The sequence below is a fragment of the Saimiri boliviensis genome, chromosome 1 (genome assembly GCF_048565385.1).
Source record: "Saimiri boliviensis isolate mSaiBol1 chromosome 1, mSaiBol1.pri, whole genome shotgun sequence".
NCBI lineage: Eukaryota > Metazoa > Chordata > Mammalia > Primates > Cebidae > Saimiri > Saimiri boliviensis.
This window is the reverse complement of record NC_133449.1, coordinates 174,801,224-174,820,459: the sequence shown is the minus strand read 5'-3', so window position 1 is coordinate 174,820,459 and position 19,236 is coordinate 174,801,224. Positions and strand designations below refer to the sequence as shown.

General features: G+C 52.4%; 1 protein-coding gene across 1 annotated transcript; it reads right to left on the bottom strand.

Annotated features, from left to right (window-relative positions):
* Positions 1-660: 660 nt before the first annotated feature.
* NEUROG1 (neurogenin 1) lies at positions 661-2,364 on the bottom strand. Its single transcript, XM_003920567.4, has one exon. It carries the CDS (start codon positions 2,091-2,093, stop codon positions 1,350-1,352), a length of 744 nt encoding a protein of 247 aa, XP_003920616.1. The 5' UTR covers positions 2,094-2,364; the 3' UTR covers positions 661-1,349.
* Positions 2,365-19,236: the final 16,872 nt, after the last annotated feature.

The window sequence follows — 19,236 nt, the reverse complement described above, 5'->3', positions numbered from 1 at the left end:
GATGGGGGCTGAGGAGAATGCAGGTACCCTAGCTCACAATATTAGGCAGCTACACAACCCACTCAGGACACCACACCAGCATAATTCATCCCACACCTCACAGCCGGGGTGAATCCAGACTCCATGGAAAACAATTTGGACGCATTGTTTACAAATTAATTTCCCCCTCTAAATAGGCTGTTATAAGAGTGGACCCTTCTGCTTGCCTAGCCTAGGCCCACCTGTCACTGCGACTTCCTAACCAGTGGTCACACTGTATTGATCTTTTTAATCCCTTCTCTTTGAAACACAGAGCCAGCTGATGTGGAGCGCCTCAAAAGAAAGACTCTCCCACTGCCTCTACCTCAACAGGTAGCTGCGGATCCGGAGCTAATTCTCTACTAAAAAGTCTTAATTGGCTTATGGGGAGCCTGAAAGATCTCCCTTGTGTTAACAAGGTGAAAGGAAGTGATGGATCCCAAATGCCCTAGTCTGTCTTTATCCGTTTCTTGGTGGAAATGAGGTGCGTTTTATTTTCTAATTGTTTTTGAAACAGGACTGGAGGCTTTGGAGGTGAGTGGGGATAGTGTTTCACTTTAGTGGTTGAGCCACCAGGGAAAAAGCAAGAAAAGCCCCAGAGACACCAATATTAGGCAAGAAACTTGGTGACTTATTTTTTTCTTAGTTTTTATTTACATGAAGCATCTGCAGTACAAACGTAAACTTTGACAGCTCATAATAGAATAAACTCTTTATGTACAAAAATACATTTTCATATGAATGAAGCATCTTGAATAAATTAAAGTACTCTCCAGCCCGGTGCCTGAATAGCTAAGCAAGAGTCTCCAGTTCTTCCTAGAGCGAGCCTGCAGTGGTGGGGGTCGGGATCCATAATGCATGAAGCCCACTCCTTGTCTCTCCTTTTTAAGCCTTTTCATTGTATTGTCAGCCGGCTCAAACCGAATTTTCATGCTCGTTTTTCTTCATTAGAGTTCTACAAATTGTAAAATTGACTTTTCACCTCGTCTTCAGGGGCTGATCTGTCCCTTTTCTAAATCACACTGAAGTGGTGGCTGGGGTCAGTTCTGAGCCAGCCACAAAGGAGGTTTTGTGGAGTTCAGAAAGTGCAAAAGAAAAGGCCGTCTAGGGACGGCAGGAGGGGCCCGGGGCTGAGGGCTGGAGAAACAGACCAAGAGGCAGCGGCAGCAAGGGTGCAGCGACCTAACAAGCGGCTCAGGTATCCCCGACCCCTTTAAAGCTCCCGCTTCCTCCCTCCACCTGGAGAGGGGGTCCCGAGGAGGCGGCAGCTGGGTCCCCATCTATTGCCTGCTGACTAGGGGAAGGGGAAGGTAACGGTGTCTACAAAGGGCCTAGTGGTAAGGGATGAAACAAGGCGTCGTGTGGAGCAAGTCTTTGGGCAGGCCTGGGAAGGAGAAAACGGGGTCGCCAAGGCCGTAGGTGAAGTCTTCGGAGGCGGCGGGGCTGCTGGGGTCAGAGAGTGGGGAGGCGGCGGCGGCGCTGGGAGAGGCGGCGGCACCTGAGCCCCAGGACTCCGCGTCGCTGGCGGGGCTTGGGGGTCCTGGCAGGCAGGGGACGCACTGCTGTGGCAGGAGGCGCTCCCGGGCACCGCTTCCGGGGAGCCCTTGATCCGCCAGGCGCAGTGTCTCGGCCAGAGCCCAGATGTAGTTGTAGGCGAAGCGCAGCGTCTCGATCTTGGTGAGTTTGGTGTCGTCGGGGAACGAGGGCAGCACGCTGCGCAGTGCGTCCAGCGCCGCGTTCAAGTTGTGCATGCGGTTGCGCTCGCGATCGTTGGCCTTGACGCGCCGGCTCCTGCGCAGCGAGTGCAGCAGCGCCTCGGAGCGCACCCGCGCCCGGCCGCGGCGCCGCCGCCGCTCCTGCTCCTCGTCCTGTGACCCTGGAACCTCCGACGCCCTGGAGGTACTGGGCGCGCCCCTGCGGACCGGCGCTGGCGGCCCGGAGGCGGAGGCTGGCGGTTGGAGCCTGGCACAGTCTTCCTCGTCGGTAAGGAAGCCGGACAGGTCACTGCTGCTGCTGCTGCTGCTGCTGGCGCAGTCGAGGTCGGAGATGCAGGTCTCCAGAGGGGCTGGCATCATTGCGCTGTGCAGGACCGACGGAAAGATAGAGAGGCGCTCAGAGCGCTGCAGCCCGGACTGAGGGCAGGGCCGCCAGGGCGCACTTACGTTCCCAACGGCCTGGGGTTGTTACTCTGTGCCAGCTGCGGGCGCGAGAGCCTGGAAGGGCTCAGGGACGCACGGGAAACTTGGCCTCGCCTGCTCGCCTCGCCTGCAGGGGCCACGCGCCCGGACGGTCTCCCGAGTGATGTCGCCGGCGATCAGATCAGCTCGTGTGAGCACCGAGTGTGGCACACGACCGGCCTCAGGACCCCTTAAGTACCCGGCGTAACAATGGGCGCCCCCCTCCCCTGCCACCTCCGCCCCCGCGGCAGCCCGGGTGAATGAAACGAGGCGGCAGGTCATCCCCGTGCGGCGCTCGGGTATTTGCATAATTTATGCTCGCGGGAGGCCGCTCCCGCCCCTCCCCCCACCCGGAGTGTGCCCGTAATTACCGCCGGCCAATCGGCGGCGTCGCGCGGCCCCGGGAGTCGGCTAAGGCTAAGCTGGCCGGGGCGTCTTCGGGCAGTGAAACGGAGGCGGGGGCTGCGGGCGATTAGCGGCCGAGGCACGCTCCTCTCGGGGCGGGCTAGGCGCCCCTCGCTGGGGTGGGATGGGGAGGCGGGGCGCGAGCGCGAAAGTGTGAGCCGTCTAGTGAGTAGTGGAAACCTGGAGGGCACTTGGAATCTGGGTTCTCATCCCCTCTCCAGATGCTGAATGTTCGGCTGACTTGGACGAGTAATTTAACTTCTCTGAGCCTCGATTTCCTCATCTGTAAAATTAGACACAAGTTTACCTGTAGAGGGTGATCAGAGATCATGTTCATGGGACACTACGTAGGCAGCAGCTGCTGAACAGTGTCAAATCATTTTCAAATAGAATGGAGAGAGGCCATGCCAGAGCCAAGGGAGCAGGGCCAGGATGAGTGTCGCTGCTCTGTCCAGGTTGATGAAGAAACCGGAAAGAATCTTTTGACTTTCATCTGGGGAGTGCGGAGAGGAGAGTGGAAAAGAGAATTGGGTGATTTCCCAGGTTGCCTTGAGTCTTGGTTTCACCCTTCCCTTCTTTCCCCTTCCCTTCTCCACCCTCCTCCACACCTCTGTCCCCAACAGTCACCCCAAGATTCTTAAGGTAACAGAAGCATAAGACTCCTTTTCTCCCGTGTTCCTGAGACCTTGTCCGCCCCATGCCGCGAGAATTCCATTGCTCACCGTCTCTCGGAGCCCTGCTTGCAGCCTCTATGGCCCTTTTCAGGGCGAGCCAGCCAGGGGATCCAGCTTCTCTGGAGGGAGAGAGAGCTGGCCCGTGGCGGGCAGCAGGTGCACAACAGAACCCCTTTTCTCCAAACCTCTTCCCACCTTTGGTGTCTTAAGCTCGCCTATTTCAGCAGGTCTTCCCTCTGCATGTCAGGAGTCACTTTTCTCTGGTGGCCTACACTCAGCCAGGAGCAACAGAGGCCCAGACGTTGCCCAGCTTTCTACTTGGGATATAATAGTAAGGAACAGCACTGGGTTATAGGATGAGGGATTAAAAACGGAATGAGCAGCTTTCAGCAAAGTGCCAGCCCCCTCCCCTGATCTCCAGGTGGTAGCCTCAGGCGGGAAGCCTGGCCTGGTGCCCTGAGAGCCTAGCTGACTCTGTGTGGGGGGCATTGGCCTCTTTGTGGAAGGGGGCTGTGAAGAGGCAATGCCCACCTTGGCTCACTGACCAGCGCTTGCCTTCTGGCTCAGAGGACTCTCCCCAGCCATCCTCTTCCCCCACTGCACCCTGCAAGTACCCCTGACCAAGGCAGAAGGCTAGGACACAGTCATATACAAGGGCTTGAGATTTATTAGAAGTCACAGAAAGTGGCTTCAACCAGTTCACTCAAGAAAGGGCAGTTGTTGGATGAATACCGGGGCATCTCAAGAACCCAAGGGCTTCAAGGGCTTGTGTGAACCAGCAGGAGCACAAGGGTCCTCTCTCTGCCCCCAGCCTTTACTTCTCTGCCTGTATCAGCTTCCTTTCTTTGGACTGCCACAACAAAATTCCACAAACTGGGTGATTTAAGACAACCGAAGTTAATTTTCTTACAGCTCAAGAGGCCAGAAGTCTGTTAATTAAGGTGTTGGCAGGAATGGCTCCTTTTTGGAGGCTCTGAGGGAAAATCTGTTCCATGCCTCTCTCCCAGCTTCTGATGGTGGCGTCTGGCCATCTCGGCTGTTCCTTCATTGATCGGCAGCTGCGTCCCTCCAATCTCTGCCTCCGTTCTTCACGTGGTCTTCCCCTCTGTGTCTTTTCCTTCTTTCTCTCTTATAGGGACACTTGTCATTTGATTTAGGGTCCAGCTAATTCAGGATGATTTAATCTTGCAACCCTTGCCTTAATTATATCTGCTAATAAGGTCCCATTCTGAGGTTCTGGATGGACATATCTAATGGAAATAGAATTCACTATTTCAACTCACTACAACAAATGCTTTTTCAAATTCCTGGAGGAGAGAATTGGTTTGGCCAGTGTTACTTTTTTGGCTGACAGGTACCTGAAGAGCTTTCCTGTTGAGAAATTTGAATGCATGAGAACCCCTTCCCCATTCCTAGCAAACAGGGTGTGGCCATATGATTTCAGTACAGGCAATTGGCTGCCCCACTTGGAATTTAGACTCAGAGCTGTTGACAGTCTAGAGTTCATCTGTGTCATGGCAACAACCCGGAGGAGCCAGTGACCAGTGGTGAAGGAGGTGGCTAGGAACCAGTGGATGTCTTAACTGAACTCTTCCCAGGGCCTGCGCTGGTTCTGCCTGCTTTCTGAGCCTGGTTCTCCAGCCTTCCGTTCGCTAATGGGGCTTTTCTGCTTCAGATGGTCAGGATTAGTGTCTGTGGTTTCATAAATAAAACACCAAGGGAAATCCTCAGGTTGCTGAAGCATAGAGACATCTGCTTGTGTTATTTTTAAGCAATTCATTGGCTTTGTTGATTGCCTGTGCTGGGCCAGGCACTGTGCTGGACACTGGGGTAACAGGGGTGATAAACGTGGCTGGTGAGGATCATGGGCTCTGAGTCTTGTAAGCCAGAGTTCAGTGCCAGCAGAACCTTTAGAGATTATTCATCTTTCCACTGCACCTCACACATGGGAAACTGAGGTGGAAGATGGGGAGGTCTTTTTATCTGGTTACTTCAGGGATCACTGGTGGTCAAATTAAGCCAGACCCAGGAGTCCTTTCAGCCCCTACTCCATGTTCCTCCATCGCAATCAACAACAGATACACACTGACAGCCTACTGCATGCTGCCCGGCGCCAGGGGCTCTGCAGAGTGTGAAGCAGGCCAATAGTCCTTAAGGAGAGGAGATGTGGCATTAGGACTAGAGAGGTGTCGAGGGCCTATTAAGGGAGCAGATCCAAAGAGCTTTGTGCACCTCCCAAAGGGCAGGCTTGTTGGCAGAGGGCAACTTGCAAAAGCCTTGAAGGCTGGATGGCATGTGAACAGATAATCCAGGTGAAAGACAGGGCTGGGGGTTACTGTAGTGGCTGTGTGGGGGCTGGTCTGGAGGATAGGGCTTCTGAGTGGACCCAGTGGATAGAGGATAAGGGGGCAGTTGTGGTGGCCCTTGAATGGGCATGGTGGCCTTCCTTGTTCCATTCTGTCTCCTCCTCCTCTTGCTGCTCTCTCTGAGCAGGGCTGTTAAAGTTCTTCCAGTCATTCACTGTACAAGGACATCTGCTAGAGGGGCAAGTAAGGGCTGGAATCCAGCCTCTCTACCACCCACCAAACCATGCACCCTGACATGGCCTACACCTGCCCAGAGAGGACACCATGTCAGTATGTCCAGAGGCACATTGTGAGCTAGCAGTGGGTCTGTGCCTTCTCCTGCCATGCTCCCTTCCTTTTCCTGAACCTTAGAGAGCTGAGCAGGCAAGCATCCAAGCCTTGCCCTGCCTGCTCCTGGCTCTTGGGCAGGACATGTCGCGGTTCCTTCTTGGCTGTTAGTGCCTACTTCCTGTGCTTTTTTATAAGTGCATCTGCGGGGGGCCCTCCTGTAAGTGATCTGCGGAGGATAGGGCTGAGCCCTGGAAGGATGAGAATGAAGAGGCAGCCTGAAAGGCCCAGAGGCTCTCCTCAAGACAAAAAGGCAAGGCCACATTTAGTAGGATGTGCATGCTTGCCAGGGAAGATGAAAGTGTCTCCTGCTCCTTGAAGCCTTCCAAGTCCAGTACATGAGCGTATCTGTGAAAACCGTCATTCTCAGAAGGTTATAGAATAGAAGGTTATGTGGGCATGTAATAAATTCAGCCACAGCAGGTGCCACCATGGTGAGCACTGCACCAGGTTTTCTGCCTGATGTGTGAGACACCCAGCTGCCAATCTGCTGGGGAGCAGGGGAGGGTAGACAGGGCAGATGTTCCAAGGGACTAAGGATTAAGCCGGAGCTTCTTACACTGCGATCACCTGGGGTAGCAGCGATGGTGGGGGCCCCCCACCACAAATCCCTGGAATCAGAATCTCTGGAGCACGTGCTGAAGTCATATCGACTGATACCTAGAGCCAATTTGTTGACACTAGAATTGATACCTTGCATTAGCAAGCACCCTCCTCTCCTGTGCTTGCCTCAACCCTTGAAGTGGGTCAGGTACATTTATGTGACCACCAAGAGGTGCTCCAAGGGCACAGCTGTTCCAGGCAGCCCCAGGGATCTGACTCAGGACCCCAGTGGGATGAGCAGGGAGGTGATTTTACTTCATCATCGGGAAGACCTTTCTGGCATCAACACACCAGTGAAGAAACAGCTTTCTTGAGAGATAAGAGGAGGGATTCTCAGAGTGGAGCAAGGTGTTGGATGCTTGCAGGGTCTTGAGAGACTTGATTTGTTATTATTTTTTTAAATAAAGAAAGGCCAAACTAGGGGAGAAATGGTGGTAAATTATAAAAGTTTACATATGATAAAACAATGTGGTTAACAAATAAAAATACAAAGGAGTCTGTGCCATTCACAAGGCAGTTTCAGGATTTTAAAGTGACCATCAAAATTGTAGTGCCTACAGTCATGGAGATCCAGGGATGGTCCAAATTGGAATTCGTGGTGGAGCATCTTCCTCTACCCTGTCAGTGTCTCAGTGACCATGTGTCTGACTTCATTTCGAGTTAGTGTCCACAGCCTTCCAGCCCTTTTGTGGATGCAAGGCTGAGCCAAACCGCCTACCTGCTGGTTCTCAGAAACCCTTCAACCTGGGGTTGAGCAGACGAAATTTTAGACATGCAGTAACAGGAACTGGAGGGAGAGGTTAGTCCTGTCATAAGAAGTACTGAGATGGTAATCTGAAGGGGCTGGAGGAAAGGGACACCATCACATTTCATACTTTTCTTCCTAAATTGTTTTAGCTCAGATAGATTATTCTCTGTCCCATCCAATCGGTTAGACAGAATGTTAATTTCAAGAGTGCTGTGGCGCTTACATGTAGACCTGAGTTTTGTGGGGTTTCAAAGAAAAGTTGTTTTGTATTTTACAGTACATGTGAACTCTCAGCTGCAGCTTATGACAGGAGAGGTGAATATTGCGGGCACCTTACTCAGCCACTTACGTACCCGGGTCAGGGCAGTCACTGCACTGCACCAAGTTTGTAAGGCCACTGGGCAACGCTGATTATCTCCAGCGGCATCCTTGATGGGAAATTTTACACAAGGTGAAGTTGTGGAGAGGGCCACCCTTCATAAACAAGACTGCTTGATTTCGATGATGATTTTCTTTCTGAAGCTATCTGGAGGGGGAGTTGCATTGGTTTCGTGGGTGGCATTTCAGAAAGAAAATGTTGTAATCTTTAAAGAAAAAAAAAAAAAAGGAAGACAAAGATGCAGTTCCTCAATAGGAAGGGATGAAGGATGAGGTCAGACACAGAGCCTGCAGGTTCCTTTCAGTGCATCAAGTACACCTAAAGATATGCAGCAGTTGGGTTTCCATATAGGAGAAGAAGGGTGGGGTTGGAAAAGAGAAACAATTCCCTATTTTCTTTACTGATGACCCATGACAGTTGTGGAAGGGGGGCAAAAGGGAGGGGGGAAATGAGGCAGGAGGGGGGAAACAGAGGGGTCTTTCAGTGACAGAGCAAGGAAAATGGCAAATTATCCATGGTTTCTAGAAATCCGTGGAGGCCCCCTTGGCCCCTGCCCTGCTAAATACAGTGCCGTCTGTATGCATTTCCCAATTCGGAGATGTCGGCTTGAATATTCCTCAGCATTGTCTGCTGATGGGTTTGGTGGAGTGCAATCTGCCTACATGCGGGATGAGTCCTGGGCTCCAGGGGAAGCTCTGGTGCACATCGCCTTTATTCTGTGCTGTGTCCGAAATGCCTCCCCAGATGACACTGGGCAATTCTGCAGCCATATTTCCACAAGCATCTGTGAAATTTGATTGGGGTTCTCTAGCCTGCACTGGTGTAGGGGGACAGCATGGGCTTGGGCTGGCCAAAGTTGGAAGTGTGTTTGTGGTTAGGGCCAGTCTTGAGTGAAACAATGTCCTTTTTGTGCCCAAAGGCGAGTGGAGGAGGTGACGGGGGGCGGGGGGGGGGTGTGCACGCTTGTGCAGGGAGGGTCCACGAAGGAGGGTGCAGGCCCTGAACTGAAAAGGGGGCAGGTGGAGGCGATTGCCCTATCCCTCCTTGGCAGTGAGGCCTGGAGTCATTTTCACATCAGCTGCTAGAGGCTACGGACCCTTCCAGACCCACCTCCAAAGCCTCTGAGTTTGGCTATCTTAGAGTTCTTGAAGTTAAATTTCTGGGCTCAGATAAAAACAAAAACCCAAACCATCGCCCCGCTGTTGCTGTCACTACGTTTGGCTCCCCAAACCCAGGCTGCACCTGCCACAGAAAGTTGCTAAAGCCAGGGTGAATTTTCCTGAGCAGTTCCATTTTGCTCCCTTCATGTTTTTGAATTCTTAAGATCTTTAGTAGAGATTAAAAACAGATCCCCCTTCCGATCCCTGAATGCTTGTGGGTCAAGTGTGGGAAAGTTGTGGAGGGTGTTTTATTCTGTGTGTACAAAAGAAGTCACAGTGAAATATATCCTAATGGAATCTGACTATTGGTTTATGGAAAGAATTCAGAAATAAACACAAAAATTGCTAAGTGTTTTCTTTTTGCTTTTCTCTACCTTAACGCTCAGCTACATAAATTCATGTTGGGTTCAAACACAAATGCATTTTGTTTGTAGTAATTAAAATGTTTTAATGAGACAACCATAAAATCCACCATTAATTATTTTATTTCAAACACTTCTGCCTTCTTTTGAACCAGGTCTATTTAGAAATAGTTTAGAGAGTAGCCTGCAGTTTTATTCATTCCTCTGCATTATACACAGGAGTGGAGAAGTCATTTATAAATAATTACACAATGTTTTGGGTCTTTGGGCTTGTATAATATATCAAAGCGATTAGTACACTTATTGTTCCATTGTAAATGCTTTTTTTCTCCTTTCAGTTTCACTTGCCTTGTCTTCTAGCTAAACCTTTTTCTGGAAATCTTTTGTCTTCTTCATTCTTTTTGCTTGTTACAGTCCAGGAGCATTCTTCTTATTCAAACACTCGCAGCAGGGGTAAAGAAAGCGACTTCGGCCGCATCTTAAGTTTTACCATAACTTTCTGGCATTTTCTTTTCTTCCAGTTTTCCCAGACTACCTAGGGGCAGTGAAGAATTATAACATACATGAATTATTAGTACTCCCCTTGAGTTAAAGGGGGAGGAAAGCGCCTCATTTTCTATGCCCCCCAAGGGACGGACCAAGCGGGCGGCCTCTAAACAAAGTATTTATTACTTTGCATCTCTTTGGGACGCCGGCCGCGCCCCCACCCTCGCCGCCGCCGCTTGGATTTTGCTCCGGCCAGGGAGAGCCGACGTTTCTGGATTTCTTTTATGGAGCCACAAATAAAGGCTCCTGGACTGGAAGAAGGGGGTTCCCCCTGTACTAGCGTCTTGAGCCAACTACCCTCACGCTGTGGCTCTTCCTTCGGCGGAGGCCTCGGAGACCCCAGAGGGGCGCTCAGGGGGCCGCGTGGGCACCGCCGCGTGGGCGCCCTGACTCAGCGCCCGCGTGGAGCGAGAGCCAGGACTCGGGGCCTGCAGGTTCCGGTTCCCGGATGGGGTCGGCTCGCCACCGGAGCCGCGTGAGGGGATTAGGGCCGCACGAGAGGCGACTGCGCCGCGGCCTCCAGCCACGTGAGCACCGACAGGGCTTCAAACGTCCCCAACGCACTAATCCTTGTTATCCGGCTGGACGACCGCGACCGCGCCAGCACCCGGCCTGCCTCCTCCGCCTGGCTGTGGGCGAGGAGTGCGCCTGGCCCCGGAGCCCCTGGCACGGATTTGGGGCCAGCGATGACGATTTATCCCACCACAGCGATATTCCTGGGACCCCCAGGGCAAGGTCCTACAGTCCTTGGCGACCACTTCGCCTGCATACAAGCAGTGGGAAACTTATTGCACTTAGAAAACTGCCCTCGCGGCCGGGCGCGGTGTTCAAGTCTGTAATCCCAGCCGTTTGGGAGGCTGAGGCGGGCGAATCTCCTGAGGTCAGGAGTTCGAGACCAGTCTGGCCAACATGGTGAAACCCCCGTCTCTGCTTAAAAAAAATTTATCTGGGCATGGTGGCGCGCGCCTGTAGTCCCAGCTACTCAGGAAGCTGAGGGCAGGAGAATTGCTTGAACCCGGGAGGTGGAGGTTGCAGCGCCACTGGACTCCAGCCTGGGCGACAGAGAAAAAAGAATGAAAAGAAAAGAGAACTACCACCGCTCCCGAAGAGCTGGGATGTTGAATAAGGATGAATTCTGGAGGGAAATCCGGCAATATGGGCATTGGCATTAAAATAGGACTTTCCTTAAGGAAACAGCAAAGATGGCCAGAAGAATGGAGTATGAGGGAAGAAAGTCCCCTGGAGAGGCGCAGATAGTCCCCTCTGGGCGCCTTCCGAGGCTGGGAGGGCATTCTGGTCCCCGCCCCTCCCCGTCGCAATCTGTCGGGACCGGCCCCGTTTCCATAGGAAGGGTCGCGCCGGCGCCTTGGGAGCGCTGAATGGTCGCTCTCGGTCGGGCCGGCGCGCACGCCCCGCGGCCCGGGCTGGATTTGGCCGCATTTGCATAGCAGGTGCTGATGCTTGTCCATTCTTACTTAAAGAAGTTTTAATATGGGATAAATTACCAGGAACTAAGGGCTGACGTGGGCGGGAAAAAAGGAACCGTGTCGCCAGCCAGTCTTCTTGCCGCCTCCTGGCCTGGAAGAAGAGGAGGGGCAAGGAGAGAAATGCGGAGTGAAATTCGATTTTAAAAGTCGTCTCCTTAAGAAGGTACAGCCTCTTCCCCTATCGCGCATAAAGAAGCAAAGAGAAGACAGGAGGGAACTTTAATCAACCCGATTTTAAAATCTGTTTTGCCGCGAGTGAAGCAGTAATCCCAGGGATAGTAATACGATTAACCAGAGAAGATCTTTGAGTCAGAAAGTCTGGCCGAGTTTAAAATGTTAATCCTGGCCCTAATCCGCCCGGTTGGCGGGGTAGAAGTGTTGCACCAGGAGGAGAGATTGTGTTTTCTTCCACTGCTCTTAAAGAAACATCCGCGAGATCCGCACCAGCCCATTTCTAGATCAGGAGGGATTCCTTCCCTAGAGTGCGCTCTCAGGGCACGAGGCCCCAGGGCCACAGGGGGCCAGGGCGGGCTCTGAACCCACAAACCAGGCCCCTGTGGCTGCCTGGGAATGGCACTGGCCTCCGGGTTAATCCCAAGTGTTTGGAATCTTGCAAAGGCTTGGAGCAAAGTGGAATTTGAAAGCCGTGGGATTTTGAAGAGATAGAGACTGGGGTGGCTTTCCTGGCCCTGCCCCCAAAATTCTCTTTGAACTGGACACATGCGTATCCTCAGGGACAACCTGGTTTTTAAGGTTTTCAGGGGCTTGGGGACTGGGAAAGGGGAATGGTGACCTCACACACCAGCTGCCAGTATGGGTCTGCTTATTGGCTTCACGGGAGAAATGTCTGTGGCCTGGGGACCGCTGAGAAGTCTCCCAAATACTTGGGGTCCTACAAGGGGGCCCGCGTAAAAAGAGGTGGACTTAGCATGAGCACGGCTACCCCAGGGTCTCCATACTGACATGCTGTCAGACTTATGGAGCCAACAGGCCACCTGCTGTTGCTGAGGCTCTTAATTCCTCTGCCCTCTGGCACAGGACCCTTCCTCCTCCCCGCCCTGGGCCCACATACCACTTTTTAGGGCTCAGCCTTCTCTGATCTCTGGTGCTTCCTCTCTTCTGGCCCCAGTTTGACAACACTTCGGGGCAAGTTCGCACCTGGATCTTGCGGCAGGCCTCTGACCTGCTCTAAGTGCTTCCCGACATGCCTGCTTTCCCTGGAAGGCAGTGTGAGATGCCCAAATGGACCATATGGTTTGGAGCGAGAGCCTTGGAGCCTACAAACAATGGGGAAGTGAGAGGCCCAGGTCAGTGGCAGAGCTCGAGAGGCTGCAAACCTCCCTTTCAGCCTAATGAAGCTGTTGTCTGGGGGTAATGATGCAAATGCCTGGGCCCTTTCTTGCCGGTGATAGTCTAGAACGTGATTTGTCATACAATCTGAATCTTTGGGAGGACTTTAGACAGAACCTCCCCCAAAGATGGAGATGAGCCATATGTGCACTTTGCATCTGAAGTGGAGGTGGGGGAGGGGGGAGAGGAGACCCCGCCCATGCCGACTTCCCTGAAGGACAGCGTTCTGGCTGGGGCCTGACAGCCATGAGGACTAGGATGTAGACCCCATGAGCCTAGGGCTGCCTGACCCTGGGGGCTCATGAGTGGGTGCAGTGCCACAACCTCTAATCACAAATTAGCAGTGTGTGTTGGAAAAAATGCATGAACAATCTGGATATGCTGAGTTCGGTGGTTGTTGCTGCCCCCTTATTCTTTGTATCCCATGCTGGGAGCCGAGGACAGAGAGGACATTCTGAATGAACTACTCACATAATGACAATGCTTAAATTTCACTGCACTGAATGCCTCGCTGATGCTAACTGGGGCCAGGATGAACGCTTTATGCACTATTCTGAAGGAGAAATAGTAAAAGAGCAGCAGGGACCAGGTGACAGGCAGTGAGGTCTGGGGCAGGTGGGAACAGGCCAGAGGGTAAGATACAAACCCAGGTGAGGCGAATAGAAGGAAAGTGGGAAAAGCAGCTCCAGTGTGAGAAAGAGGAAGGCCAGCATTGCTCCTTATATGAGGAAGAGAAGCAGTTCCCCACTGCAGCTCCAGCTCTGGTTACTGTGAGCTCACCTGAAGTCTGGGGACAAAAGGACATTACTCATTATCAATCTAAGTCAGCCAGGTCACAATGGAATGAATCAATCCAATAGCCCTTTTTGGGGGGGTGGGAGGAATGCAATAGAGAAGCACCAGTGCCCCACCATGACTGGAATCGGAATTGCAATGGCAGTGAGTGCTGGGAAAAAGGTGTCTATCTATGGGTGGGGTCTACAAAGATGACCCCTCCACATCTGCCCACAGACTACCCCTTTCTCTTCTGCACTACCCTCTTCTGCACCCTCATTGCCTGGCAGTGCCTAGCCTTCTCCAGGTGCCTGTTTGCATGAGCAAGGGGAGTGCCCAGGGCCAGGGTGCTCAGTGTCAGTCCCTCTTTACTTGACTTCATCATCATCACCATCGTCATTTATATCCTTTGCATGTAGTTGATGCTCAAAGGATGTTTGTGGAGGGAATGGATTTGTGCATGGGCACCAGGTGTTGATGCCTGCATGGGTGCTAACATGGTGTGGATGCATGCATGCACATGCATAGCCCTTCCTCACCTTGCGGGGAGAAGGGCATGGGGAGTTGGGCTGCACCACTTCACCAGGATTACTCCACCTCCTGTAACCTGAGAGTTGGCCCACAGGTTGCCACCAGCAGCCCCAGGCTCTCTCTGAGTGCTCAGCTAGAAGAGGGCTTTCTGGGTGGGTGTTTGTGTACCCATTCTGTGGTGGTGTAACTTTAGGAGACAAAAGCGGAGTGCAATGGGAAATGGAGGCACCATAATTGGAGGAGGAGAGGTCCCCACCTACCCCTGCTGGCGGTGGGCATTGAGCAAGGGCAGATCGAAGCCACGCCTTTGCTGCTGTGGATCACTCCCATGGCCATAGTAAGTGGTTGCCAACTCTGCCAAAGCCCTGGCCACATGATGCTCTTTCTGCTCGCTCAGACGCCCCCAGCCTCTTCTCTGAACAATGAGAGACAGAGAAGCGGGGAGTAGCTGTAGTGACAATACCAGCTCTCAAAACCACAAGCTGCTCACCGCAACACCTGCTACCACCAAGAGACAGGCGTCCTGGAGTGGGAGCTGGGAAGTGGCTCTCTTAGGGTTCAGCACAGGGTGCAGTGGGGGGGCTGGGAACCCAGCAGGACCAGATTTTTTGCTAATTTGAGGGCTACGCAGAAAACTTTGTTTAGAAAAACAGGAATCTTTCTAGAACATCCCAGTCTTCCTTCTTTCTGGCTTTAACAAGTATGTCTCAGGTGCCTGTGTGCATGAGGAGTGGCACCAGGAGTGGCACCAGGAGTGCCACCAGGAGTGCCCAGTGTCTGTCCCTCCTTTACTTCCTGACTGCATCATCAGCTTTGGCATATTTGTGTAAAACTATTTGTGAACTACTTTTGTGAGGAAGACACTCAGCTAAGCCCTCAGTATGTGGGATTTTGCTAAATCCATACACAAACATGTGACTGGTATATTTTTGTCTGCCTTTTAAATATGGGGAGACTGAGGCTCAAGGAGGTTAAGACTCATGTCCAAGGTCACGGGGCCAGCAGGCAGCAGAGCCCGGGATGGAACTTGGGGCTCTCTGGCTTCAGTGCCTGTGATCTTGACCATTCACCATCCTTCTGCTGCTTTATGTGAACACCCACTCTGTGGCCAGCTGCAGCAAGGTGCTGGGGTTGTGGGGATTGAAACCGCAGTCCCACTCTATGAGGGAGGGCAGCCCTCAGCTGTGGAGGTGGGGCGGGGGGTCTGTGGAGAAGGTGGAGAAAGTCTGTGCTTGCCTGCAGGTTGGCTGCTCTTGAGGGGAAGGGCCTGACTATGGGCACACAGGGGACTTTGTTGGGTTTGGAACTGGTCTCTGTTCCTGTCATCTTGGTGAGAATTGGGAGGTCTGGGTTCCCTCTGCTACCTGGAGAAAACCCCTTTTGAGCCTCATCTTCTGAATCTCAAAAAGTGATGATGGGGGTGGGAGGTGGAGGGGTATAAGGCGTCCTCCAGGGCCTTGGAGAGCAGCTGGAGATCTCCAGGATCCTAGGAGCAGCACTGCCCTCACCTGAGATCCTGGGAAGTCAGCTCCATGTGTGTTTTAAACTATCTGCTCTCCAATCTGGGTTCCCTACTGTGGACGGAGTTTATGAGGGGCCCAGAGAACTAAAGCTGGCAGCTTCTCTAAGCAGTGAAGGGAACAGTCTGTGTGGTGTTCATGGTTCTAGAGTTTGTGGGCTGTCCTGAGCGTCTTGTCTCTATGTGCTTGCAGAGCTCAGAATGACCTTGGCACCAAGAGATCCTCAGTTGCATATGTTCATTGATTCAGAAGTTGTCCATTCTGTTCTTTGGTTCATTCATTGCCATGTGGTTTAGTCAACTTTTTCTGGGAAAAAGATCACTTAAATTCTCCACCTAAAACCCTTCAAAGGTTTTCTGTTACATTTAGAATAAAATACCTCTGTGCCTTTATTCTTTAAGTGTGGTTAACAAGGCTCTGGATGACCTGACCCCTTCCAACCTGGGAGGGAGGTGGTATATCAGCCTCCTCTCTGGGTCCTCCCTCCTCTACCCTCTGAGCTCCAGTACACTGGCCTTCTCTGCATCTTTCACACTCTCTGGGGCTTTGCACTGGCGCTTCCTCCTGCCTGGAGAGCTCCCTGTGTTGTTCCTTCTCAGCCTCCAGGTCTGGTCTCAGAGGTCCTCCTGATCCTGGCTGAAGCCGCCCTTCTGGCCCCAGCAGTCACCTCCATTGCATCACACTATCTCCTCCAGCAAGTTAGCTGGGAGCAGTTTTTTGATTTGCTTACCTGTTCCTTGTCTGCCTCTCTGACTAAACTGAGAGTTCCATGCGGTGGCAGTACCTGGTTTAGCTTATTCCCTCCTATTCGCGATGTCTAGAACAACGCTGGCCACATGAGAGGTGCTCAAGATGTTTTGTCGTTGAATGCGGACATGGATGGAATGTGTTTTAAATGATAAAGTGACTGCCCTGCCATGACATATGGAAGCTGGGAAGCTCCAGGAAAATCTATCTGAAGGTGAGGAGGAAGCATGTGTGAGTGATTCAGCTCCACATTTGTGAAGCTGTTGTGCATCTAAGTGGGTTGTGTCCAAAGTGAATGGGGGGCCTGAGGACCTTTTCTGACTTAGTGTACAGAACATGGAAGGTCTGACTCCCACAGGGTGATTTTGTGTCTAGCCTGCACCCATGGGACTCTCTGAATCACATCGTGTGTGCTCAGAGACCTCCGCATCTGCCAGAATAAAGATGTCTCTTTGTTGTGAAAGACAGCCAGGCAGGCAGCTCCTCACAATGTAGGAATGGACTTGGGCAGGGTTTCCAGTCCACATTAGGATGCTCACCAGGGAAGAGGAGGGCCTCCTCAGGGCTAGAGGGCAGAGAGCAGAGGCTGAGTGCTGGGCACACCTGGGTTGCAGCCATCAGCAGCGAGAGCCCTGGAGCTGGTTTTAAGGAAAGCCACTTGGGAGCACACCTCCGTCATTCCCAGGAAGCACCCTGAGGTATACTTGGGGTAGGGGAGTGTGAGGGGCTCTGGCCCGATCCCAAGTCCTCAGCAGCCCTCTGAGTTAATCCCCAGCACTCTAAGTCCTGGCTCTTCCCCATGAGCACTGGTAGTGGGTCAGTTGAGGGCTGGTGGGAAAAGACCCCACTCCTACCCTCAGAGAGGTGGTGGTCGGCCTGGGGAGTGGAACAGGAGCGTGCCAAGCAGCCAGTGAACAGGATTCAAATGCAACTCTGCTTACACATGGCCATTCACTTGCCTGACACCCCCTACTCCCTGATGCACCTCCCAGGGGCCAGGGCCACTGTGTGCAGTGCTGGGAAACCAGAGGAAACTTCATGCAGCTGCCGTCTGGAGTTCACATTCCCATGGGAAAACAGACCCCAGTCACATAAATACACGATTCTGATCACAGCAAATGGCAGCGAGTGCTAAATATACAGGGTGCCATTGTATGGAAAATCAGGGGAGACCTACCTCAGCTGGGGTGGCAGGGTAAAAACTCTGAGATGACCTTTAAACTGAGACCTTGAAGGACGAGAAGGAACCAGCCATGGGGTGAGCTAGAGGGAGAGCATTCTAGGCCAAGCACTAGCAGGTGCAGACTGGAGCAGGTATGATCTTTTAGTGTGGGAAGAACTGTGGAGGACTAGCGGTTATTAAGAAAGCCTTTAGGCTGGGCACGGTGGCTCACACCTGTAATCCCAGCACTTTGTGGGGACCGAGGCCGGTGGATCACCTGAGGTCAGGAGTTCAAGACCAGCCCAGCCAACATGGTGAGACACCATCTCTACTAAAAACACAAAATTGGCCGGGTGTGGTGGTGGGCACCTGTAATCCCAGCTACTCAAGAGGCTGAGGCATGAGACTCACTTGAGCCCAGGAGGCAGAGGTTGCAGTGAGCCGAGATTGTGCCATTCCACTCCAGCCTGGGTGACAGAGTGAGACTTGGTCTCCAAAAAGAAAAAGAAAGCCTCCAGGAGCAGGATGCAGACACCTTTGAACAGACAATGCATAGCCACGTAACATGGACAAGAACACGTGTCTACTGAGCACTTACCATGTGCCTGCCTAGCGCTGTGCCGATGTCGCACACAGCACCTGATTTCCTCCTCACACCAACTCCTCAAGGTGTGCACTCTTACACTCCTTATTGTGCTGAGGGCAATGGAAGCGCAGACAGGCAGAGTCAGTTGCCAGAGGCCATGGAGAGGTGGCATCGAGTTTTGAACATAAGTCTGATTCAAGAGGCCCAGTTCATAACCCCTAGGCGATTCTGTCCCCCAGTATTCAGGGAGACAATGCAAACTGCCACACACCTGCTCGATGGAATGGGACAGAGGAGGGTGATACTAGAGAAAATTGCAGTGAGGACCTTGGGCTGTTGGAGGGATGGTGTAGAGAGCTGTGTGGACAATCATACGAACAAAAGTCATCACTGAAGCCACCCCCCACCCCCCAGGAGCTTGCTCTCTCAGGAGGCGCTGTGCAGTAGAGCTAGTGGCCTTAGCTGTCCAGAGGTGGAGAGCATCGCCACCTGTTGGTTGAAAAGGGTATGGTTGCACAACAACTTCCATTGATCTGTCACCCATGAAGTGTTCATTAATCAACCATTAGGACCCACAGCACTGGGTTGTATGTGAAAGACTGTGGGAAGAGGAGCGGGATGAGGGGTGGGGGGAATGCAGGAGAACTTGGAAGCACAGCTCTGCCATGCAGAATGGAGAGGGGTGAGTTGGAGCCTGGGCCGCCCACTTCCATCCTTTCTTCTCGTGGGTGCCTGAAGATCTGTGAAAATAAACTGAAAGTGGAGTGTGGAGGAAGTGAGGGACCTGGATTGACCTGAGAAGCTTAGAGAGGCTCCATCAGAGAGGCAAAACCCGAGCAAGCAAGGACTTGGAAAAGCAAAATGGTATTTCTGCACACCTGTGAAATGATGTACATACAAGTTATTTGCTGCAATGTTATTTGAAATATAAAAGCTGGGAATGGCCCGTGTGTCCATCAGTAGAGGTGTGGTAGCATAAAGCATATTACATCCCTATAAAGGAATGCTGCGTAGCTGTAAAAAATGAGCAGGATCTTTATGCACTGATATGGAAAAGTCTCTAAGGTGTATTGAAAGAGCAACAACACAGCCAGTTTCTCTCTACCTCGATTCCAAAGAGGTGGCTTTTGCTGCTTCTTTTACAGGAGGAGAGGTCACAGTGTGTTGGGAGGGTCCCCTGATCTTCTGCCCATACCCTGCCTCCATCATCTGCCACTGACTCCGGTCTAGCCTCATCTGTCCATATGAGCAGCTATGGCACTGCACTTCCGGTGCAGAGTGGGGTTGGAACCATGCCTCAGTTCCCATGAAACT